Here is a 22,875-nt window from a genome sequence, read left to right on the forward strand (position 1 = left end):
TTTTTCGATTGGCCTTTTTATTTTATTTGTATAAGTATTATTATTACTTTTTTTCTTTTTTATGCAACGTGATGAAATGTAAAGGAAGGACACTCGATACACAAACACGCACACACGCTTCAGAAACGAAAAAGGGGTAAAGTTGGATTTGGGGGGGGGGTCTCGGGAGGTGTAAGGGAGAGAGTGTGGCCTTGGAGGGGGGGAATGCAATTGTTGACTTGTTTGGGGCGGCAGGATGCGGCGAAGGCGGCAATGTATACAATGAGTGGCGCTGACGGTGGGGTGACATTTTCGGCGAGTTCTTATTCTTTTCGTCGTGCCTCGACAGCGGCTGCGACGACTTCCGGGCCAGTGGTGTACCGCAGTCTTCACGACTGCCAAAATCACGTCCGATGCTTGATTCAGGAGATCTCTTTAGGGTTTGCTCCGACGGCTCAAGCGGGGCTGCAGGAGGGAGAGCCGCTTCGTAAGAGTCACCGCGGCGCACGAACTCTAATGGAGTTGCAAGAGCTGGCAGAGCAATTTGTGGTGAAGCTGCAATCGACTGTTTTTCTTCCTTCTGACGTGGTGCAGGAGGTAGATGATTTCCCTATGTTCCTCCTGCGCTACTTCCATCGTGCCGTTGGGCGGGCAAAGGAAGGGCGTCCCAGGAGTGAGGAAGAAATCATTGAGGGTTTTATGGAGTGGATGGACATGGCGTTTCCCGCCTCTCCATCGTCTGGCAGGGAGGAGGAATTTGTCTCCTTCGTAGAACTCATGCGACTTGTACAGTCTTTTGTGCGCTACCATCGTGGTGTACGATGGGGTGGTGGGATAACAAGTGCCGAGTGGCATCGCAATGGTTATTTGCTGCATCCGTGGCATGGCACTTATTGTCCCAGTTCACATACAGAGCAGATGCCGTACGTGCATTTGCTGCAGTGGTTGCTCCGGCGAAGGCCAGTTCAGGAAGGAAAAAGGCGTCTTGGCGATGCCGATAAAAGAAACACATCGAATGATGATTCATCAATGAGGGGTGATACGATGCGATGGTGGAGTGCAACTGAGCCATTTGCCCCGCCATCTTGGCGTGACGAGCGAACCTCAAGTAATACTGTTGGGTTTGCAGCGCTTGACTGTGGATGCCATAGCGGTTACATGACGGATCTTCTTTTGAGGGCTGGGGCGCAGCACGTGATTGCCGTTGACGTCTCTGCGCATGCGCTGGGAAGTGCGGAGGCGACACTCCGGGAACACCTGCGCGAGCGGCGCAGCGCAGCAAGTGTGGCGAAACGGGTGCAATTTATTCGATGCGATTTGCTTCCTGAGCTGGGGTCTGTGGCGAAGCAGAAGGAGGGGGAAATGGCAAGCCCCCTGATGGAGGAGAGAAGTACTTTGGCCGCTGCAGCTGCGCGTCGCCGACTTCTGGCACGGAAGCGCTTTATGCGTGACAATCCACAATTCTCTGTTTCTTCTTTTTCTGAGGTCACTGCGGCGCCGGAAAGCGAATTTGGTCCGTTTGATCTTCTTGTGTTTCACCCTCCCATGAAACCAATTTTCCCATCATGGCCATTACTGCAGGAATCACTCAACGTCGTTGAGTACTCTCCGCCGATTGCTGAGGATCACCACTCACATTCTAGTCTCTCTGCATTGCACGAGTTTCTGCAACGACTTCTTTATTCTTCGAAGGATCACACTGAAAGTTCCACCCAACCGCAAAGGAAAGCGACGTCTCTTTTAAAAGACGGTGGCTATGTAGCCTTTATAATTCCAGTGGCATTTGATCCGAAAGACATTTTGCAACACATATCATTATCTCAATTGCGTTCTTATAGTAGGCGCGGCGACAGTGGTGTCGTTCCTTTCACGTCCCTTAGTGATGCCGTCACGGGATTGCTGGAAGGGCCGTACGAGTTGGTCGTGCGTCGTCGTCACTCGCTGGCGGGAATGTGCAACACCGGTGAGGAATTCCCTCTCTGTGACATGGCGTACCTACGCGAATTTGCTGACCCGCAGTGTCGCGATCGAATCAAGCAGGAGCTGAACGCCTTTTATCGCACGTACCAAGCGGTGGATCTTCTTGTGCTTAGGAAGAAGCCAAGCAGCAACGAAAGCAACAAGTACAAGAAGAATGGGGGTAACAGCAGGAATGAAAACCATACTAAGGATCATTCCCCTGCCGACCCAAAGGAGAATCCAATAACATACGAGGAGAGTTTTGAGCACACGGAGTACATCCCGGCGGACGGTCCTCCGCTCCGTCACCATTGGACGGAGATGACACCGTCATACTCCTACTTGGAAGATGAGTTTTTTGGCAGCAACACGGGAAAGACGAAAAGGAATTTTCCGGAGAGCAACTTTTTGGCAGTCGGACACACTCCATCTCTCGTCCGAGAAGAGGTAAAGGCTGAACGCACAGATGACGAATGGAGTCACGCAAACTTGCAAACGGTAAGGCGCAGCTTGCGGAATTATCGTAGTTTGTTCACTGGGGAGCTGAAAATGAGGCGTAAGAAACGACTACGCAAAATGGCCTTGCAGTCGTTGGAAAACCAGGAGTGGTACATTGATGAGAAACTTGTGAAATCTGAGGGGGCCAAGATTGATCTGCTGAACGAACTTTCACGGTTTGACCTGAAGGATTGGGATTGATAGGTGTGAGCACTTGCGTGTGCATTCTTCGTTGTTGTGGGTGGGAAATGGCGGTGGTGTTTATTATTCTTGTTGAAATTTTTACGTTTTCCCGCTTCTGTTGTTGAAAGCGGTTGTGCCGCTGTTTTCTTTGAGGCTTTTTTTTTTTTTTTGGTTTGGTTTGTTTTTACTCTTTCAGCATACGTGATGATGGCGGGGGAAGGCTCTGGTCTCACATTGCGGCTGCAGCGACTCTACGAGTTAATTGCGACTTCGATAGAAAACGACACCGGAAATGATGCTCGGCGCGTACCTCATCCCAATTTTTTAGTGGACGCTGCTCAAGAATACAGCAACATCCTGGACGAGGCCGCTTCACTGCCGGCCATGCAAGATTCCCCTGCAGTGATCTACGAGGCACTTCGTGTGGTAACCCTGTTGTTAGCATTTGAAGGCCATGGTAGCAGTGGTATGTCAATAAACACGGGGCTGGCCACAAAGATAACTAATTGTGTCTTGGAAGGCATTGAGCGACTAAACATTCTATTCGCCATGAAGCAACCTTTTTCTTTGCCACAGCTGTTACGGGAGGAATTGCTCACGGTGGTGCGCTTGTTGATTTGCCCAGTAGTGCAACAGCAGTCAGAATCTGATCAAAATTCTTTATCCAACTCCCATTCTTCAGGTGTCATAAATGCGATGGCCGAAATGGCACGGCTCCAGAACGCATTGATAGATCGCCGGCTCTTGTGTGCTCGCTTGCTAATTGAGCGTGGGTTGGGTTGCTGCAGAGATATGGAGGAACTTCTTTCGTCGTCCTTTGCTTACGGCAGTGTGCTGCAGCAGTTTCTTCTTCAGACTCTACAGGAAGAGTTTACTACGATGCGACGCCACGCGAGTGGTTCAACGACCGCTTTAAATGGTGTGACAGATGAGTTTACGGGCGACATTGAGGAAGGTGGTGGCGGTAGCAGTAGCTGTGGCGAAAACTGTTTTTGTTACTACGCTCTTTTTTTTTTATCGGAGAATGGTGTTTCTACGCGATCTAGACGAAGTCCCTCGACGACTTCAAACTATTCCACAGGATGCAATACACCAAGCTACCGCTATACCAGCGATGATCACGGCAGGCAGTTACTTGTTGGTAACCGACGCAGCAACACAGCTCGACGGCTTGTGTGCAAAAAGGGTCCAGCGGTGCTCTGCTCACTCGCTGTGTTGGCTTCTCTCGGTACGGGGACGGCGTGTCAGGGAGAGACGGCATCCCAGGAACACTGTGACAAAACCTCAGACTTCGTTGACTTTGTTGGGGATCTTGTGAGCGTTTGCGCTGTCGTCGTCCGCCCATTTCTAATGGAGCAGTTGGAATTGATGGAACAAATGCAGCAGGAGACGCCTTCACTTTCTCCGAAGCCACAATCTCTTCGTGGAATTCAGCCGCGTATAAATGAGGATTTGGTGAGGTACCGCCGATACAGCGATGTGGTGGAGCGATTTCTTTTCTGCTGGGACTCTTCATTCATTCGGAAGCCCTTTCCGCCCAAATCACCGAAGTGCGCGCCGTTGCCATTGCTGGGAGGGACAGAATTGTTGGAGGAAAGGACGAAGAAGAAAGAAGAGGAGGCTATTTTGCAGGATAGCGTTCCCACAGCGAGGTCTGAGAGGGAAGAAAAGAGAAAGCCACCGTGGGTGCCTGTGGTACCCGCGTTGGCAGCACATCTTGCATTACCGATCTCAGACGACGATGAGGTGAAATTGTTGGAGGTGGTCTCACTTTTCACAGAGGTCAAGCAATTTCGGGAGGCCGAGCGTGAGGCGCTATGGAATCAGTGGACGCGGTTGCGTGAAAAAAACACGACATTAGCTGCGGATGTTGCACGCATGCAGCAGCGCCTCAACTCCATTCTAGAGTTCAAGGTTCTTCTTTCTTCCTTTCATGCTGTTTCCATGGACGATCTTGAGTGGGAGTGGGAGACTCGAATTAGTCAGCGTTTGCAGGAATTGCGGGAGGAGATGCGCCGTGTCCAAGAGGAGCTGGTGGAAAAGCAGGAGCAGGGGCTACAGTTGTCTCGAGTCGAAAAGTGAGGTAGTGAAATGTTTATTTCTTCTGCTTTTGTATCACCCGAAACGACGCAATGATTATTGGTGAAAAGGACCTTTCCCTCCCTTTTTTTTCTTTTTTACCCTTTTCACTCCATCACTGCGTGTGTGTGCGTGGATGATAGAGTTTGTTTTTCCGCGTTTTGCTTTTTTTGTCTTCTTGTTTTGTTTTTCACTGGGCGGTGTCGCCGCGGCTCTTCTTTGACGTTGGTCGATGATCCTGTTCTGCCCTTTGTTGCCTCTGCCAATTTCCGATGGATTTTCTTTGTATTTCGTTTCTTTCTCTCTCTCTCTCTCTCCCTCTTTTCGTACTTTTGTTGCGTTGCGTGCATGCACGCTATGGGGGGAACGAAACGACTGTGTTTCAAAAACACACGCACACAAATGCATGACGGCAGGTGCGCACGCAAAGCGCAGGTGAAGAAATATATTTTTCTGCAACGAAGAGCGACGGAAAAGAAAATACGATGACGGATCTCGTGGACGACATCAGTGGGCTTTTTGAGCGGGGGACGCCCGGTTTTGCGTTCACCAAAGTCTTTCGTTGCTTTTCGGGGAAAGGCAATGGCCTTTTATTTCGTCTTGTGAACGACAAGAAGCAGTGGGCCTTTTATAATGATACGGAGGACATGATATTCCGCGTTGTTGCGAGACTTGGCAAGGAATCCAAAGTAAGGTCTCTAGGCCGGGCGAAGATAACGGAGAGGGAAGAAGGGGAGAACAAAGAATGGGGGTACAACGCCACTGTGGTGGTTGACCCCGGACGCACGGAGCGCTTTCTTGAGGGTAATGTAGAGGGGTTTGAGATCGACTTTTTCAGTGAGGCAGCGCCGGCAGATGAAGTTGAATTTAAAAACGGCCGCCCGGCGGTACAGTACGACAGTGTTTACAAGTGCCTGAAGGATCACGACAACGGACTCTTGTTTCGCCTTGTCTCGACAAACATGGAGACTGGAGAGAGCACGTGGAGCTACTACAATGACACAAAGGACTTCACAATGGGGGTGGAGGTGACGTTTGCCGATAAGAGCTGCGTACGTCCGCTGGGTATGACACGGGTTGAGCGTGATCCTGAGAACGAGGGACGGGTGGTGTACAAAGTTTCTGTGGCACCGTTGCGCACGCAGACGTTTCTTATTGGCAATCCGCGCGAATACCGACAGTTATTTGTGGCAAATCCCCTGGATAACGTTCCACCTGAGGACTTAAGTGACATTTGCTTTGAAAATGGCAGACCAAATCCCGACGTGATTGCATATCCATGCAGTAAAATATTGAAGGGCTTCAAGGCGAAGGGCAACGGTCTTGTGTTTCTTCTCATTGACGATGATGAGAAGAAATGGGCCTTTTACAATGACACAACCGATTACAATATTACCGTGACGGTGAAATTTCCTCCCAAGAGCGTCTATAAGGCATCAAGGAAGACTACCGTGACGAAAGACCCTGATGTGGTGGATGGAACCATTTGTGTCATGACAGTGCCGCCCGTCACGACGGAGCTCTTCCTTACGGATGGTAACCCGACTGTCTATCAGATGACATTTTCTGCTGTTGGGCTGGAAAAAACGGAGTCAGACGAGCTCCCCGAGTACGAGAACTCCGGTCCAGACAAATATATCATACCGCACTACGACAAGGTGTACAGATGCTTCAAGGACCGTGGAAACGGCCTGCTTTTTCGCCTTGTGGACGAAGAAAGAGGTCGGTGGGGCTTTTACAATGATACAAAGAACTTCGTTTTTAACGTGAGGGTCAGCTTTGAGCAGGATTCATCGGTGAGGGTATTGGGTAAAACGCGGCGGGAGGAAGACGCCGAACTTGGTCCTGTGTACGTGCTGGATGTGCCGCCTCTTGCCACCGAGCTCTTTGTCAAGGGTGATCTATCGGGATTCAGCACGAAGTTCAGTGGAAAGAGGCATGTTCACGCCTAGACACGCAACATACGGTGGATGAAAATGGGGCGGTGAGCCTCTCCGCACCCGTCTCATTTTCAGTTGCTCGACCTGTAGAAGTAAAGACATAAGCAAAGGAGAACAGTGAAGTGAACACACGCCGAGGAAAACAACAACAAACACAAGCAACAACAAAGTATTTAAAGGGAGAGGCTAGGCAAGAGCGGGAGAGAACAGAGCGAAGCAAAGTAAACAGCAACAGCAACAAAAAGTGCGTCTTTTCACTACGTGTGTGCATTGTGGGTATGCTTGATTGCTTTTTATTCTTTTCAGAAGCAAAAGTTGTTTTTCTTTTCTCTTCTTCTCCCTCTCCCTCTCTCTGTCGGGATGAGGCGTATTTTCTCTCCCACAGCTCCATTTCTAGTTTGTGCTGTGAAGTGACTGAAAGTGAAATTGAATAATAAAAGGAAACAGAGCGATCTGAAAAAGGGAGGTTTGTATTGTTTCTGTATGGATGGCCCTAATATTACACCAAGTTGCCTTTCTTCGCTTTATATATATATATTGCATTTTTCATTATTGATTGTTGTCCTGCACTTTACTTTTTTTTTTAATTACTTCCCGTCGACCGCTTTTTTTGTGCATAAATGTAGAGTTTTTTGAGGGGGAATGGCGCACATGTGCATAACCACACGAAACCATTCGAGCATGAAAAAATGAAAAAAATAAAAAAATATAAATTTTATTGATTTGTTTGTATCGAAGTATTATTTTGTCATTTGCAGAGATGAGTTTGTGCATTTCTGATGTCTTCGGGCGTCCGACCACAACGGCTGAAACGGGCCAAATTTCTCTTTCTCTCTCTGTGCGTATGTTTGGTCTTTTGACGTCTTTGATCACTGGTGTGTTCATGACAGCATGACTTTTTTGTTGTTGTTGTTCTTGTCTTTTTTATGTTTTTTTTTTTTATATATGGCGTCCCTTTTTTGTTTTGTGTCTTTCTGCGCTTTGGTTCCCTTCGCTGGGCTCGCGCACACGGGGTCAATGTACGTGAAGGGGTTGAGGAGTTGGACATTTTGCAGTCGTTGAGAAGAAGTAGTTAATTCAACGCGGCGTAAGAGGGGATCGATTAGAAGGGGAGGACCGTCTTTCTCGCCTCCCAGCAGTGACAGACTAGTTACGGGCGGCCAAGCGCAGAACGGGCAAAGACAATACGCAGGAAAGGACGGGTGAGAGGTATTCTGTCAATCATGTCCGCGGGTAAAGAAGTCGTGTTTCCAAACATTCTCTGGGCGCAGCGATCGGAGCACGTTTTTGTCTCCATCCCGCTGCAGGACGCTGCCAACGTCGCTGTGGAGATTCGCAGTGGGCGGCTGCTGCATTTTTCCGCCACCGCCGGTGGGCAGGATTACGGCTGCGTCTTGGAACTGTTTCGTGAAATATCCTCAGAGGAGAGCAGTCACGTGACACTTCCGCGGCAGATTGAGCTGAAACTGAAGAAGAAGTGGCCCAACGACGCCAGTGACGAGAAGGAAGTGGCACTCTGCCGCGCCTGGCCGCGACTGACAAAGGAAAAAACAAGAAATTGCCACATCCAGGTGGACTGGTCACGCTGGAAGGACGATGACGCAGATAGCGAAAACGATGGTGGTCTGGGCTTTGACTATAACAATATGATGTCGGAAATGATGTTACAGAAGGGGCTTGAGAAGAAAGAGCCGACACCTTTCTCGAGCGTATTGGAAGGAAAAGGCGAAAATGACAACCAGGAAAAGAACGATGCCATGGGAACTGGGAATAATGACGATGATTACGAAGATCTTCCTCCTTTAGAGGAGTAAAACACTTTTTAAAACATCATATTCATGTGTCCACGTGGATATTATTGTAACGTGCCGCGCCACGATGGCTCTCCTCGGGAAGAAAGCATACTTGGAGGAAGTCTTATCTGGGTGACGTGATGAAGTAAACCGCAACGATGGTAACGAGGGAGGACAGAATGGACTGTTCGAGAGGAAGAGAGAAAAAAAAATGTGGGGCAATGCAAAGGGAGAGAATGAGAGAGTCACATGAGGGAGGAGGTGCAATAGGGACTGTGAAAAGGCGATATTTCTTTTGCACGTGCTCCTACCGTACCTTTTTTTTTTTTCCTTCTCATGTCTCTTGCGTATCTATACATATTCTTTCCCATACCAGTGCACACATTTGGGGCGGGAATGTGGAGCGTTTTGGTTCCATGACATGCCCTCCTGTATTCCTGACGTCATTTTTTCTTTTTGTTATGTCGTTTGCTCCGCGGAGGTTGTATTTTTTCTTTTTCCTTTTTAATTTAATTCCATTATTACTATTATTATTATTATTATTATTACTATTACTATTATTGCTATTGTGCGTGTGTGGGTATGCGTGTGTTTATTGCACATGATGTGATACTGTTGTTTTGGTTATTGCATGATTACTTGTTTTGCCTCAACACCTCTGTGTGTGCACGTTAGTGCCTTCCATTCATCTTGTAGCATTTTATTTTGCAGCACATGGAATACGAGCCTGCTTCCATGGAAGCACACAGCGTGACACGCTGACCCTCCGCCTCACCGGTTTTGCGGTTGTTCCGTAGAGGTGCGACTTCGGACTGTGGCACATGCGTTTATACATGTAGAAACGGAAAAGTCCAATACGGGCCGTAAGTTATCCCAGATTTGGGGAGAGGCATTGCCGACGGCAGTGTTTGTGGGGACAAGGGCGTCTATACACTTTCCGCGTGACGGTGGGAGAGGCGTTTTTTGCACAGCTTGCAGCCGACGGTTTCTGCCGTCGTTTTTATTGTTGTTTTTGTTGTTGCGTATGGGACTCCTTGTGCCTTATGCAGTTTGCGTTGCTTGGAGAGGAGGGAAGCAGCGACTGTTTTTTCCGGCGGTTTTTTTTTTTGCCGTCGTGGCGCAAAGGGGAAGAAGAGAATGAGAGAAGAGGGACTCATAACCTTCCGCAAGCAGGCAGTCATGTCATTAGCTGCAGTGAATGGCGCCTTTGGCAATTGCTTGTTATATTGAGGTTTTTTTTTTTTGTGTGTGTGTCTCTCTTTTTTTTTTTTTCTTTTCTTGTTTACTTTTTTCTCTTATGCGCTTTGCTTTTGGCGTCTGGACGCTAATTTTCAAGGGTCCCCTTTCACGAAAACAAACAAACACGCACACAAGATTACTGCCACAACTTGAACTTGAGGGGCAATCGTAACAATTGACATCGCATTGGGAGTTGAAGCAGCAGTCATGAAGTCCTTTTTCTCCAAAAAGCCAGAGTTTGACGCGGTCAAGGTGAAGGCCAATATTCGAATGGCCGTGACGCGTGTACGCATGCAGCAGAACAAACTAGTCAATGGTGTAAAGATTCAAAGGCGCCAAATTGCGGAGCTTCTCGCGTTGCAGAAGTACGACTCAGCCCGCATCAAAGTGGAGCAGGTCATACGCGATGATGTGAGTATTGAGGGCCTGGAGGCACTTTCGCTCTTTCTTGAGCTTATCGCTAACCGTGTGCAGATGATTGCCGATGTTAAGGGCACCAAAGGTAACGCTGCCGGGATACATTGCCCACCGGAGCTGAAGGAAAGTGTCACTTCAGTTTTGTGGGCCTCCGCCCGTCTGGGCGATATTGCACCGGAGTTGCAGAATATTAAGAATTTTTTTGAAATGAAGTTTGGCAAGGCATTTGTGATGATGAGTGTAAATAACACGGAATTTTCTGTGAATCAGACAATTATTGATCGCCTAGGCATATTTACTCCATCAAATGAGCGTTGCCTGCAGTACCTTACCATGATCGCCACCGAATACAGCATTGAGGGATACGACGAGCAAAAGCTGCGTGACCCGAACACTTTAGTTGCCTCTGCCGCCGCCGCGAGTGGCGCTGCGATTTTGAGTGTTGTCGATGAGAAGAAGAAATCCGGCGGTGCTGCGGCAGTTAGATCGGTTACGAGTGGCACCATAAAGACACCTTCGGGGCTGATCATTCCTGCGCTGACGACCCCGCGTGACGAACTAGAATGGCGGCTGCTTCAACTGAAAAGGGAATGAAAGGGAAAAACAGCTAAAAAAAAAAAATGGAGGGGAGAAATGAAGAAATTTATTTATTTTTCTGCTTTTTTGCGGCGTTTTCCCTTCTTTTTGTAAGAGTGGGCGAGTGTGTTTGTGGATTGGTGGGTGCTGCTGCCACTACAAACATTACGTATCTATATATTGCGCCACATCTACGCTTCTAAATCGTCGAAATGTGATGTGATGTGCCTGAAGGCTTTCTTGTCCTTGCCATTCTCTTTGTTGGGGTGTCTGCATGCGCGTCCTCTTTGTGATGCTGCGGTTGTCTTTTTTGTTTCTTGTTGGCTGTGTTGTTTGCCGTGCGGCTGCTACGACTTGGAAACACGAGGCGTTTGCGGGCGAGGGGAAGAAGTTGAGAAGTGAGTAAGAGCCAAAATCTGCGAGTCATGACGAGTGAGGGGAAATGACATTTATGTGTACGTTGGCTCCGCGTTGTGGTTACCGGTACATATTCAAGGTGCCTTCTCTCTGGTCTCACTGTTTTTGAATGATGACAGGAGAAGAAAAAAAAAAAAAAAGAAGCAAGGTGAAGGAAGATTGAGCGACAGCCCCAGCAAAACAGTTATGAACATTACGGGCAAACCGGGATCCCCTGGCCCTGGCCCCACCCCCGCTTTCTCGATGGCGCCCGGCAACTCTTCGACATATGGCAACGCGTTTGCAGGCGAGGGAACAGGCGCGTATGGCGGCAATAAACCACGTCCTGCGGCAGACCTGACAGAAGAGGAGGTCCTTCAGTATATTGTTGATAATGTAAACAAGGTGCTGTCTCGGCAATATTCACTTGTGGAATTTGATGCCATTCAAGGTGTTCCCTTGCTTCAAATCGTCAACGACGTCTTTGGCACTCTGGCGCAGTCACAACAAATGGATTTGGAAGAGGTGCCCATTGGTGAGGCTGCACCGCGTATGATTGAGTTCCTGACGAAAACTCTTGGCTACCGAATACCGGCGCTTCTGGCGGACAATTTTGCGTCCGGCTTCGCTCAGGCCGAGCCGACCGTTGTGTATCCGACACTTTACTGGGTGCTATCCAACATGCCGCAGAACGAGAAGCGTGTGTACCTTGCCCGTTTTCTTCAGCGGCTTGATATTCCAGAGGCGATGCGAGCTCAGGATGAAGATGTACGGGCCCTTTATCAGCAGTATGAGAACCTTCGATTGATGTTCGTTCAAACGCATCGGCGCGTCGATGCGCTTCGGGCTGCTCACGCGGATCCCGCGGAGGCGCGCCGAAAAGTCACCGCACTTGAGGAGGAACGGGACCGTCTTCAGGATTACATTCAGGTGGCGGAGAAAAAACTTGGCGGTGTGCCCGACAAGGAGTCACTTGTGAATGCGAGTAAATCCCTCCGCGCGGCATTGGAGGAGGAGTCAAAGTTGGCGGAGAAGCGAGTGGAGCTGCAACAGTCGCTCATCTCCGCACAGCAGCGCAGCACGGAGATGCAAAACCGGCTACAAAATCTTCGCCGTGATGCCGCTGATGGTCGTGTGGACGTTATTGTACGCCGCATGCGAGATGAGATTCAAACGAACAAGATGATTCTCGAGGAGCATCTTCCAAAAGAACTTGAGCAAAAGCGTCGGGAGAATGAAGAGCTGGATAAGCTCATCTCTGAGCCTCTGGACATGCAGGCGCTGACGACAGAGAACCAGAAGCTCGATGAGGCGTTAAAGAAGCTCCAGCATCAAGTGAAGGAACGGCAGAAGCCTGGTGAAGATGGAAGCACCATTTCAACCATCAAACAGCAAGTGGAACGGGTGACAAAGCGCAAAGAAGAGGTATTGGAGATGCTCACAAGCCTGCAGGCTGACAACAGTCGCACTTTGAATGAAATTCGGGATAGGGAAAATCGCATCAATCAACTGCGTGAGGCGCATCAAATGTTGAAGGGTGATGAATTTCTCACCTTTTCAAATCAAGTCCGAGCTAAAAAGGCCGCAAGTGAGGGGATGAGGGCGAAATTGTCAGAGTTACGTGTTGAGTGGGGAGTAGTGACATTTACCGAAAACGTCCTAAAGGCGCAGTTTAACGATCTTGACGCCGAGATTGGTGATCTTGAAAGGAAACTCGGGCTGCAGGGTTACAGCCGCACAGTGGAAGCCCTTACCAAGCTGACGCGTGAAAAGGATACAATTGAAGAACTCAAGGGCAAAACACTTGAGGAACTTTCACGCGTTGTGCAAGATTTCACAATGGCAATTCGTGAACGCCGAACAAAGCTTGCACCACTGATTACTGAGCTTCGGGAGGTTCGGCAAACGGCGGCTGAAGTTGATCAAGAATGGCTTTCGAAGAAGTCTAATTACGAATATCAAGAGAGTTTGTTTATGGAGGACATATCGAAGATGGAGCGCGATGTCCAAGCCCTTCGAGACGAAACAAACATGAATGAATCTATTTATCATCGTCTACAGGCACAAGGGGCCTTGATTACCGCCCAATGGGATCGTATTGAGGCTGAGCGTGAGTTTACGGGGATCCTGAGGAGTGGTGCTGAGATTCCAACGGAAGACGAGCGTGCGCAGGAGGCTACAGTCGTAGTGGGGGGCCTGAAGTGTACATACTGCGGCAAAGCAAACCCAACGAGGGGATGGCTGCTGTACCACCTCAACAAGGATCATGGTGTCACCGTTCTGGCAGAAAAGGGATTTGAACGGGCAATTGAAGACTTGCAGGTGCGACTTAGAGAGACGCAGCAAAGACACCTTGATATTCAAGAGAATTATGAGGGGAGTGTTCAACAAGTAGAGTGGTTCAATCATCTGAAGCGAATCCTGGAGGCAAAACTACACTCCATTCACACCGAGGAACCACAAGGTCCAAATGCTCTTGAGAAAGATATCCAGCAGGTGATGGGCACTGCGAGCGCCGGAGTTAATGGCGTGGACATGCTGGTTTTGACTGGTAACTAGGCTGGTGTATTTCAACGGAATGGGTGCGAAGCAAGGCGATAGACAAGGCGAAAGAGTACACAAACGAAAGAACGTGAAAAAAAAAAAAAATTAAAAAAGAGGCAGTGAAAGAAATAATAGCGATGTTGGGCATTTCTTTTCCCGAGTTTTTTCATTTTTTTATTATGTGTATTTGACGTAGTTACGCGTTTCTTCTGCAGGCGTCGTGTGGAGGGGCGGGAGAAGAGAAGGGAACACGAGACAAGAGTTGAGGGTTAAGGTTCTCTGCAAAACGAGATGCTTGCTTGCATTTGGACACGCCTTTATCATCTTTGTTTTTCTTCTGTATGCGCTTTTTTCCACTTTGCCCCCTCACTTTTTTTTTTTTTTTTCCTTTTTTCTTCGATTTTTGCGTGCGTCAAGACACCCTCTCTGTACTCCCAAATATGAAAAGTGGGCTACGGCCAATCCACCGCCCGGCGAGGGACACGGGACTGAACAGCAGTGATTTGACGGCGGATGCGGAGGGTCTTCACATGAGCTCAAGAAAAGTTCAGTTGCTGACGCCTCTGGCGAGTTTTTCTTCCGAAGAACTTGCGCGGCTTCGTCGCACATCCCCCGACGCGTATCAGGCGCTTTTGCAGTACGAGCAGCTTTGCCGTCACGACACGGCGGTTATCGCGGCAAAGGAGACAGAGCTGCAGCGCTGCATCGAAGTCGGGCAGGAAGTTCTTGGGCAGTTGGATCAGTTGAAAGGCCGCTGCTCTCAGCTTGCAGGGGAACGCGACAAAGCTACCGCAAGAATAAGGGAGCTTCAGCAGCACCTAAAGCGTCTTGAATCCACGCGAAATCACGGTGCAGATGACCATCCATCGCCAGTGATTCAAGGAGGATCGCGGAAAATGGATGTTTCCCTTCGCGAGCAGCTGCACCAGCAGGAAGAGGAGAAGCAAAAGTCGCACGTGTATGCAAAAAAATTGGAAAGGGAATTACAAGAGCAGAAACTGTTGCACGACACGCTAAAGCGAGACCTTGAGAGCGCCGTTCAAACAGCACGGATCGCCGGCGCGGGGAGTGAAGCAGCGGAAGCAGCACGGCGCTCGGCGGAGGCATCTCTAGAGGAGATGCGGTTGAGAGTAGAAGAGAAGGACCGTGAATTGTTGCGTGCCCATGCGGCTCAGCGTGAGGCAGAAGAAAATCTTCGAGAACAGCAGCAGGAATTAGCCAAAACTTCAGCGTTGTATCGCGACTCTCAAAAGCCATCTGTGGAAATGGTTACCGCTGCTTCCATACTTGTCACACTACACAACCAACTGCAGGAACTCATTTTGGATGCAGGACGTAGCCACAACACAAAACGGGAGCTGTCCCCAGTCGCAGTTTCGCAGTTGACGCGCCTGCGTTTGCCGACCGCGGCGACGGTCGGTGCGACCGCTGATTCCAGCTTCACACCGGGGCAGCTGGGGCAGTGGTTTGCGCATTCTCTAGAGGAAACATCGCATCTTGTAATTGAACTATCGCGGGCTCTGCAACAGTTGGAGGAGCGTCTGCGTCGTTGCGACTCCGACCTAGAACGAGCCACCGCCGAACTGCAGCTTGCGCTTGACAAGGCAACTAATTTGGGCCGGGAGAATGAGCAGTTGAGGCTATCGCTCGTTGCACTTAAGGAGGAAGTGCAGACATTAGATGCACAAACTGACCGATTGCGTGAGTTTGACACTCTTGAAGTGCAACGTCAAACAAATCTTCGTATTGCGGCAATAGAGGAAGAAAAACGTGCGGAAAAGGTAGCACTCCAGTGTGAATTAGAGCAGACACGGCGCCAGGGTGCCTTAGAGCTTGCCAATCTTCATGAGGATCTGGAAAATGAGCGGCGCACAATGGAGCGTGAGATTCGTTCACTTCGTTCGGAAATTAACCGATGGCGCGAGGAAGAAAAGTCGGCGGTGTCAGCAGCGGGACGTCTGGCGGCTGCACTTTCCTCTCCATCCGGCGAGGAACAGTTACAGGCGGTTAGGCAGCAGCAACTCGCCTTTCAGGGAAGGGTAGAGGAACTAGAGGCGGAGAACCAACGGCTACGTGCAAAGAATTCACAGGAAATAGCGGAGTTACGGGCAGAGAACACCCGTTTGGAGCAAGTTGTACAAAACAGCCGTTCCCGCTACCAGCGGCAATTGCAACAACACGAGGATGAGATGGAAAAGATGATACAGTCGAAGCAGGAATTGCAGCGGCGACTTTGTGAACATGATTCGAATGACATTCATCGTATAAAGGAACTGCAAGATGAAATGAAATGCATGAGGGACGTTGAGTGTAAGCTGAGGGGTGAGTTGCTCAAGGCTCGTACGGAGCTAGAGAGCAATACGGCGGAGACAGAGAAGACAATGTCGTGGTTGCGCGAGCGTCACGAGGCGGAGTTGGCGCAAGTCACTCACGAACTGGAAACACTGCGGCGCGGCATGGAGGAAAAAAATGCATCTTTCATTGCGGAAAATACAAAACTTCGGGAGAAACTAGAGCAGGCTCAGTGCAGTAAGGAGACAGAGCTGGGGGCGAAAGATTCGACTATAGCCACGCTTAATCGTCAGTTGTGTGATGCCGAGATTGAGGCGGCAAAGATGCAAGATGCCCTTCATCGTTCCTCGCAGAAGGCAAAAGGTCTAGCGGCGGAGACCGTTCCTGTGGACCGCTATGAGGAGATTGAAACGGAGTTAATGCAAGAGCGTGAACATGTGCAGGCGCTTGTTGGTTCACTTAATGCAGCACAAACGAATATAGAAGAGTTGCGTGGAAAGCTTGAGGAACAAAAGCAATGTGTGCAGGATTGTCTGGGCCAACTACCGCCAAGCCCCGCTCAACAGTTTTCACGAATTGCTTTGCTGCTGCAGGCAACTGCAAAGAGGGCGACGACGCGTCTCCTTGCAATTCTTGATGAGCCACGGTCCGTCTCCGTACCCAGTCTCAGCCCACCGCGTGAAGAGTTGGATGCGATGACATTTCGCATTGAACCCGACGATGCAGCCGAAATCTCGGGGGTCATCAAGCCCCTTGAATTTTCTCCGGTGATTCGTCTACCGACAACTCCAAGGGAAAATTTTCCCAAACTGCCACCGCAAAAATCACACGGGGAACCGAGCAGTAGCCGAACCCTTTCACCACCAACATCAACGTTGGAAGACGATTTAAGTCCTCCTTCCAGGCCAGGAGTCTGGAAAAATTGTGAGTTGGCTGCAGCATTCTCCAGCGCTCTCCACACGTTCCTCAGTGATCTTACATCATCGGTGGAACAAGTTTCACTACGGCCGTACGCCTTTTTTTGGGAATCTTTAGAGCGTCTACAACGCCTTTTTATTGCTTCCTCTCCCATGGCTGCCAATACCAAGACAACTCCCGCTACCACTACTAATACTAATAATAATACTGCTGACACCACCTCTGAAGCGCAATTGGTCGCCACAGATGGTAGCAACGTCAATATCAGGAATATCGGCGCCGACAATGACAATGTAAATGATTCTGGAGAAGAAACAGCAAATGTGCATCACGAGGAAACAAACGATGACGTCATGTGGACTGCTATAGCGGGTGGTATTGTGGATGCCTATGTTGACGAGTGTGCGGCGGTGTTTAAGCGTCTATATCATAGCACAACTATTTATCTGCGTGAACGTGAAGAGACGTTCAAGAAGTCCAGTCATCATCTAAACATGAGTTGTGAGGAGCGTGTGCGTCGCATGACTCGCGGTATGACGGAACGGGAGCAGGGACTGGCAACGCAACTGGCGACAGCACAGTCGAAGGCTGCTGCAGCACAGCGCTTTTCCGATGAAGCATATACAAAATTGGAGGACGTTACATCGCGATACAACGAAGTTTGTGCGCGTGTGGAGCATCTTGAAGAGCAACTGGCTGCCAAGAAACGTGAGTTGGAAACAGAACGGAGGCAGTGGCAAGAAACTGTTGCTAAGCTTCAATTGGAACGTGCGGCACGACGGCAAGGTGAAGAGGGACGGCAAGAGCAACTTTTGCGGCAGGTAGAGGAGTTGCGGGCGGAGCTGCAGAATGTGCAGGCACGATTAAATTCCGCGCGTGAGGAAGAGCAAGGAATTCGCCGTGACGCGGATAACACAAAGGAGCTCTTGCAGAGGGATATTCATCGTCTTGAGCGAGAGTTACTGGAGGCACGCAATTCGCAGAACAAAACGGGACAGGCGCTGCATGAAATCCGTGAGCAACTGGCGGCATCCAACCTGACGCTACAGCAAAGACAAAACGATGAAATGTCGCGGGCGAGACAGGCAGAAAGAACCATCGAGGCGTTGCAACAAGAAATTAGCGAGGCACACACCGCTCATCAATCAATACAACGTTTATTGCAGGCGGAAAAGTTTCGTAGCGAGGCAGCTGAGGAACACTCGAAGGATCTCAGCCGCCAGCTGGCGGAGAAGCAGGTGCAAATTGAGACACTTGAACAACGTGTGGCGGAACTGCAAGAAGCATGTTGGCTTCAAGAGAAGGCATTTGACGCGATGACAGAAGAAAATGGGGCGCTGCAGAAGGTGAATCGTGTCTTGGAAGGGCGGCTTGCGAAGGTGGAAAGCGAAAGAGAGCCCTTGCGACAGCAGCTCCAGAGCCTGCTTTTGCTTGAGCCACGTTGAATTTGTTGTTTACCCCTCCCCAATTATATTCTTGCTTTGTTTTAGCGGAAATTGGTTTGCTGATGGCTGTGGGGAGGCTGGAGACGAGTTGTCCAGGGAATATCAGAGATGTGCTCTCAAAGGGGCTGCATGATTGCTGTACTGAATTGTATATTTTAAATGAGTATTATTAGAGTCGAGGAGAAAAAAAAAAAAAGAAAACAGCAACAGAGGAGCGAACAACTGAGAGTGGTGGGGTTTTTTCTTTCTTTTTTTTTTCCTCTTTACATCTCTTTTTCTCTTCTTTTTTTTTGATGTATTTTTTATTTGCATGCACTGCAGAATTGGTGCATAGGACGCATATCTATTTATTTATTTATTTTTAATTGTAAAGGGGAGTGTGTCTGTGTGTGTTCTTTCTGGCGAGGGCGAAATCACCAACAGTAATGTGTAACAACGGCGAAAAAAGCGTTTTTAGCGAAACGGGTGCAAAGGAGAACAGCACGAATCATGCCAGTGGCCGGCGGGGTCCACGTACAACGTGTGAATACAAGTTGGTGCACTCTGAATTTGGAATAACACCCGCAATTGGTGTGTGTGGGCGCGAGGCTCGGCCCCACGTACATCCACAGCGCTTTGCGCGTGGGAAAGAGGAAGAATACCGCGGCAAAAAGCACATTGATCCGCATTACATCAGTCTTTCAGACGACGCTAAGCGTCAGGAAGGTCGATATGGGAAAAGACGGGTGCAAGGTGTTACAGGTGCTGGTAAAGACACTGTTTCCAGTATTCTCGCTCCGAGGGAAAGCTTTACAACAACGGAACGGCGTTGTGTAAAACCACTCAACAGAAATACATGTACCTCGGTGCAAATAGCAGAGGCGCGTGCCTTGAATATTGCCGAAAATCCGTCCTACCGTGAGGCGGCACAAAAAGTTTTGCGCCACGCTGGAAATTCATCAATTGTACGTGAAGAAGAACGTCTCGCGCGGCGTATTGCTTCAGTAGAATATGCGAAGGGAAGTCATGAGCGGTGTGCCAATCTAAAGGAAAAGAAAAACGCAATGGATTTGGGAAAACCAGGCGAGGCGATTCAAGTGCATGTGCCTTTTGCACTTGATGACTCTGCACCGCGTCCTGACAATCTCACTGAGCATCGCGGGGCGCATTATCGTAATGCGGAGTCTAAACCAACGCCTGAAAATCCTCCACGACGCTCCAATGGTGCAGGTGAACACCGGGGATTGCGGGACAATGTGCTGCTCTCGAAGAATGATTACCCCGATCCGCCGGCTGTTGGCGTCCGAGTTATGCCTCGTGTAGCAGTACGGCCCAGCTCCTCGCAACATGAATCAAAGGATTGCTTTGACGAAGATATGCTTCGCCGATCCAGGGCTCGCTGCCACCAGAGTGCAAACCAGAAAATGCCAGACTTTATTTTTGGCCAACCACCCCCACCCAAAGCACCACAAAAGACACTTCGTGGCATAACAGAAGAACGGTGGAGAGCAGAGGAAAAACGTGCAGCAGAGCGGCATACCGGGCGAGCGATGACGCACCAAAGTCATAAACCAACTGCACTGTGGTGATTTGGTTTGATTTGTTTGTTTTTCTTGTGTTCTTTTGAGTGTCCAATAGTTTGGAGTAGATCCACTTTTTTTGTGTGTTGGCTTCGCAGGGAGGATGGGAAAGGCGAAGAGTTCTTTCTATTTTATTTTATTTTATTTTCGTGGGTCTGGGGCTGAGACTATGCTTCCCCTTTATTTTCCAAAACTTTCTATCGATCTTGTTTAATAATGCGTGAAGTGGATGACCGTCACTTGTACTACCTCCGTCTAGAGCCGCTTTCTGTGTTGTTGTTGTTTTTTGTTTGTTTGTACCCGCTTTGGTTGCCACGTCTGTAAGGTTTGTGTTTTATCTTGTTGTTTTTGTTGTTGTTATTCCACGTGCTCCTTCCCCGCCCATCCTGCGATTTCAGAGGAAGGCCCCTCTCTGCGTGTCTGTGGGACGTCTGCCTCTTTCCCCCCCTTTTTTTTTTTCCGTGTGCGTGTTTTTTTTTGGTTTTTTTTTTTTTTTTTTTTTTGCATGAGTTCGCCACCCACTGATTTTTTTTCAAAAAGGAGGATATATGGAACGGGTGGGAGGTGCCGTGACGAGCAGCAGGCATGACCCTGCTTCAGAGTGCTTTCCGACTCTCACAGAGGCGGCCACTGCGATCATGACACCCGAGGAGCTGCAGAATATGCGTCGCAACCTCACGGAGGAAAAGATCGCCCATGCCAAATACTTGCGGGAACACCCAGAGATTGACGCCATCATGCGCTGTGCGATGCGAAAACTGTTGATGCAGCGGCCTGAGGACCCGGTTGGTGTGCTGTTAGAGTTCTTTGCCTATGGCAACCTACAAGTCGAGCTGCAAAGCCAAGGCGATAAAAAAGAGGAGTTGGAAAGGTTCCTTTCGATGCAGAAGGAGCGGGGCATGATGCCTGTGTGGCCTCCTTGAAGAAAATTTCCGAGGTGTAAGCAACACCAGCGTATGTATGACGATGGCGGGTTGGCGGTGGGACAATAAAAACCCGTCGGAAAAAAAAAACGAATAAAAAAAGAAGAGACGGGTTTGAGGTTTCCGTGCATAGCTGAGGGACTGTATGAATGCATCAGTTTATTATTAAATTTGCTTCTCTTTTTCCGTCTTTATTGGTCTTGTGTAGTGCGGTAGTCGCAGATGTACCTTCCCAGGAATAAAGAGAAACCCAAAGAAAATCCTTTCGCGGTGCAGAAGTCACGGCGTTTTATCGTTGCATCTTGCGGTCTTGCGTTTCTTACAACGGTGGCGGCCTTATACCTTGCGCTTGAAAAGGCACGAGGTCGACAACGGCGTCCCGATGGAGTCTTAAGCCAACAACGCACCGGCAGACGTGTCGTGATCGTTGGCGCTGGTGCAGCTGGGTCAGCGCTTTCCGCAAGTCTCACGACAGCCTCACCGGATCTGCACGTGACGGTGATCGAACGGGAAAAGAAACATGTGTTTCACGCCATGGTTCCCCTCGCCCACGTGGGGCACCGTAGTTACGACCTTAACACAACAGGGAAAGTTGATTTTCTGCGGTCACCTGCCACGTGGAACGTGACACGAGATGCATCCCTCGTTCGGGGGGAGGTGGTGCTTGTTGACACTGCACGAAACGAAGTGGTTGTACTTGAAGATTCTCCCAATTCTTCTGCAACTCAATCATCATTGCCACCTACCCCACCGCCACCATCATCATCATCGTCATCCTTGTCGCGGTGGGTGGCGCCGCTAAAAAGTTGGTGGGCGTGGAGTTCTTCCATTTTTGGTGCCGCACCGTTGGAGCGTCGCTACCCGTACGACGCACTCGTCATTGCGTGTGGTGCGGAGCGAACGCTCGGGCCGCTGAAACGTTTTATTTCACCTTCTCAGGTGGATCGATACCGCATTGCTGTGAATCCCGGCATCACACGGGATTCTCTTGTGCATCTGTTTCAAGGGACCGTCCTGCACGTAAAGGTGCCTCCAACCTCTTTTGTAACGAACGGCAAGATGCGGTACACATCGCGTCAGCACGACGGCACATTTATTGGCTCCGTAAATACCATTTGGCGTTACATGTATTACTTCAACAAACTCTTACTTTGCCCGTACATTGCAGTGACAGCGGACCGACAGCCGAGCGACGCTTTCCCCCTGATTCTTAACGATCGAATACTGTCCTTGTGGCGAAATCGTGGTGTTGACTTCATCACATGTTCTTATATTTCACATCTTGATCCACTGCGAAGTGAGGCAACTCTTTACAATTATGTCACAAAAGAAAAAAGGGTGGTGCCGTACAAGCTGCTTGTGCTCGATCTTCCCCTTGTCGCACCTGCCTTTATCGCGAAGAGCGGATTAAGTGGCGGGGCAGCGGCGGAGGGGTTTGTTGATGTCCACCCTGAAACGTTGCAGCATCGTGTTCATGCAAATGTATTTGCCCTTGGTGACTGCGCAGCCCTCCCAACGGTAAAGAGTTATGGTGCGGCATTTGCGCAGGTGCCAGTGGTCAGTCACAATGTTCGGCAGCTTCTACGGCAACTTGATCAAGTGAAAGATAAAGAAGAGGGCTCCTTGAGATCGCATGCGGGGTTTGCTCGCTACGACGGATATTCCTCGTTCCACGTTGTCATGACGACATGGCGTGCCATGTGGCCGGAGTTAAAGTACGGCAAGTCGAAATACGAAATTGGCGAGAGCGGTTCTTACACTCTTGACGGTGCCCCTGTTGTGCTGACAAATAACCACTTGTGGGATAATTTGGCTTGGATTGACGTCAGAGGTTTTTTGAACGCGGTGTATTACCAGTTGTTTCTTTACGAGGTGATGTTCTACTTTCTCTTTACACGGGCTGCGTGGTACCCGCCGAGTTGGTTCTCCGTCCCCACGTTTAGCGAAGAAACAGGCGAGCCTCTTCGCGGGGGGATGCTGTGAATAAGAAAAAAAAATGTTCACAAAAGCAGGTTTTTGTTATTGTTATATATTTTTTTGTTTCTTCTCTATGCCCAGTTTTAAATTGCGTGATTTATGGCTTGTGTGCATTTATTTGGGTGTTTTATCCACTGCCTGCCTGTTTGCTAGAGTTT

At 49.4% G+C, this 22,875-nt stretch overlaps 10 protein-coding genes across 10 annotated transcripts, besides 15 other annotated features; all 10 read left to right on the top strand.

The window, feature by feature from the left end:
- Window positions 1-3,105: part of a sequence feature (heterozygous, non-Esmeraldo-like haplotype) that runs on past the window's edge.
- Window positions 15-63: a sequence feature (AT_rich).
- On the top strand, window positions 205-2,637 carry Tc00.1047053506195.140 (hypothetical protein, conserved; the record flags this gene model as incomplete). Its single annotated transcript, XM_814014.1, has 1 exon — window positions 205-2,637. The coding sequence occupies one exon, from the start codon at window positions 205-207 to the stop codon at window positions 2,635-2,637; it is 2,433 nt and encodes an 810-aa protein (XP_819107.1).
- Window positions 2,824-4,701, top strand: Tc00.1047053506195.150 (hypothetical protein, conserved; the record flags this gene model as incomplete). The annotated part of the gene is made up of 1 exon (XM_814015.1): window positions 2,824-4,701. The coding sequence occupies one exon, from the start codon at window positions 2,824-2,826 to the stop codon at window positions 4,699-4,701; it is 1,878 nt and encodes a 625-aa protein (XP_819108.1).
- Window positions 3,106-3,566: a sequence feature (areas merged during assembly that could not be assigned to a particular haplotype. This can correspond to areas where the two haplotypes were merged or to regions with more than two copies in the genome that were merged during assembly.).
- Window positions 3,567-22,875: part of a sequence feature (heterozygous, non-Esmeraldo-like haplotype) that runs on past the window's edge.
- Window positions 4,994-5,020: a microsatellite.
- Tc00.1047053506195.160 (hypothetical protein, conserved) lies at window positions 5,184-6,650 on the top strand (the record flags this gene model as incomplete). The annotated part of the gene is made up of 1 exon (XM_814016.1): window positions 5,184-6,650. One exon carries the CDS (start codon window positions 5,184-5,186, stop codon window positions 6,648-6,650), a length of 1,467 nt encoding a protein of 488 aa, XP_819109.1.
- Window positions 7,323-7,358: a sequence feature (AT_rich).
- Window positions 7,535-7,578: a sequence feature (T-rich).
- Tc00.1047053506195.170 (hypothetical protein, conserved) lies at window positions 7,862-8,452 on the top strand (the record flags this gene model as incomplete). The annotated part of the gene is made up of 1 exon (XM_814017.1): window positions 7,862-8,452. One exon carries the CDS (start codon window positions 7,862-7,864, stop codon window positions 8,450-8,452), a length of 591 nt encoding a protein of 196 aa, XP_819110.1.
- Window positions 8,949-8,999: a microsatellite.
- Window positions 9,664-9,728: a sequence feature (T-rich).
- Tc00.1047053506195.180 (hypothetical protein, conserved) lies at window positions 9,878-10,681 on the top strand (the record flags this gene model as incomplete). Its single annotated transcript, XM_814018.1, has 1 exon — window positions 9,878-10,681. One exon carries the CDS (start codon window positions 9,878-9,880, stop codon window positions 10,679-10,681), a length of 804 nt encoding a protein of 267 aa, XP_819111.1.
- Window positions 11,267-13,618, top strand: Tc00.1047053506195.190 (hypothetical protein, conserved; the record flags this gene model as incomplete). The annotated part of the gene is made up of 1 exon (XM_814019.1): window positions 11,267-13,618. One exon carries the CDS (start codon window positions 11,267-11,269, stop codon window positions 13,616-13,618), a length of 2,352 nt encoding a protein of 783 aa, XP_819112.1.
- Window positions 13,695-13,716: a sequence feature (AT_rich).
- Window positions 13,945-18,258, top strand: Tc00.1047053506195.200 (hypothetical protein, conserved; the record flags this gene model as incomplete). The annotated part of the gene is made up of 1 exon (XM_814020.1): window positions 13,945-18,258. One exon carries the CDS (start codon window positions 13,945-13,947, stop codon window positions 18,256-18,258), a length of 4,314 nt encoding a protein of 1,437 aa, XP_819113.1.
- Window positions 13,974-14,000: a microsatellite.
- Window positions 18,496-18,550: a sequence feature (T-rich).
- Window positions 18,603-18,625: a sequence feature (AT_rich).
- Tc00.1047053506195.210 (hypothetical protein, conserved) lies at window positions 18,684-19,826 on the top strand (the record flags this gene model as incomplete). The annotated part of the gene is made up of 1 exon (XM_814021.1): window positions 18,684-19,826. The coding sequence occupies one exon, from the start codon at window positions 18,684-18,686 to the stop codon at window positions 19,824-19,826; it is 1,143 nt and encodes a 380-aa protein (XP_819114.1).
- Window positions 19,942-19,965: a microsatellite.
- Window positions 20,288-20,320: a microsatellite.
- Window positions 20,366-20,740, top strand: Tc00.1047053506195.220 (hypothetical protein, conserved; the record flags this gene model as incomplete). Its single annotated transcript, XM_814022.1, has 1 exon — window positions 20,366-20,740. One exon carries the CDS (start codon window positions 20,366-20,368, stop codon window positions 20,738-20,740), a length of 375 nt encoding a protein of 124 aa, XP_819115.1.
- Tc00.1047053506195.230 (hypothetical protein, conserved) lies at window positions 20,963-22,723 on the top strand (the record flags this gene model as incomplete). The annotated part of the gene is made up of 1 exon (XM_814023.1): window positions 20,963-22,723. The coding sequence occupies one exon, from the start codon at window positions 20,963-20,965 to the stop codon at window positions 22,721-22,723; it is 1,761 nt and encodes a 586-aa protein (XP_819116.1).

Source organism: Trypanosoma cruzi, genomic scaffold (genome assembly GCF_000209065.1).
Source record: "Trypanosoma cruzi strain CL Brener 1047053516313 genomic scaffold, whole genome shotgun sequence".
NCBI lineage: Eukaryota > Euglenozoa > Kinetoplastea > Trypanosomatida > Trypanosomatidae > Trypanosoma > Trypanosoma cruzi.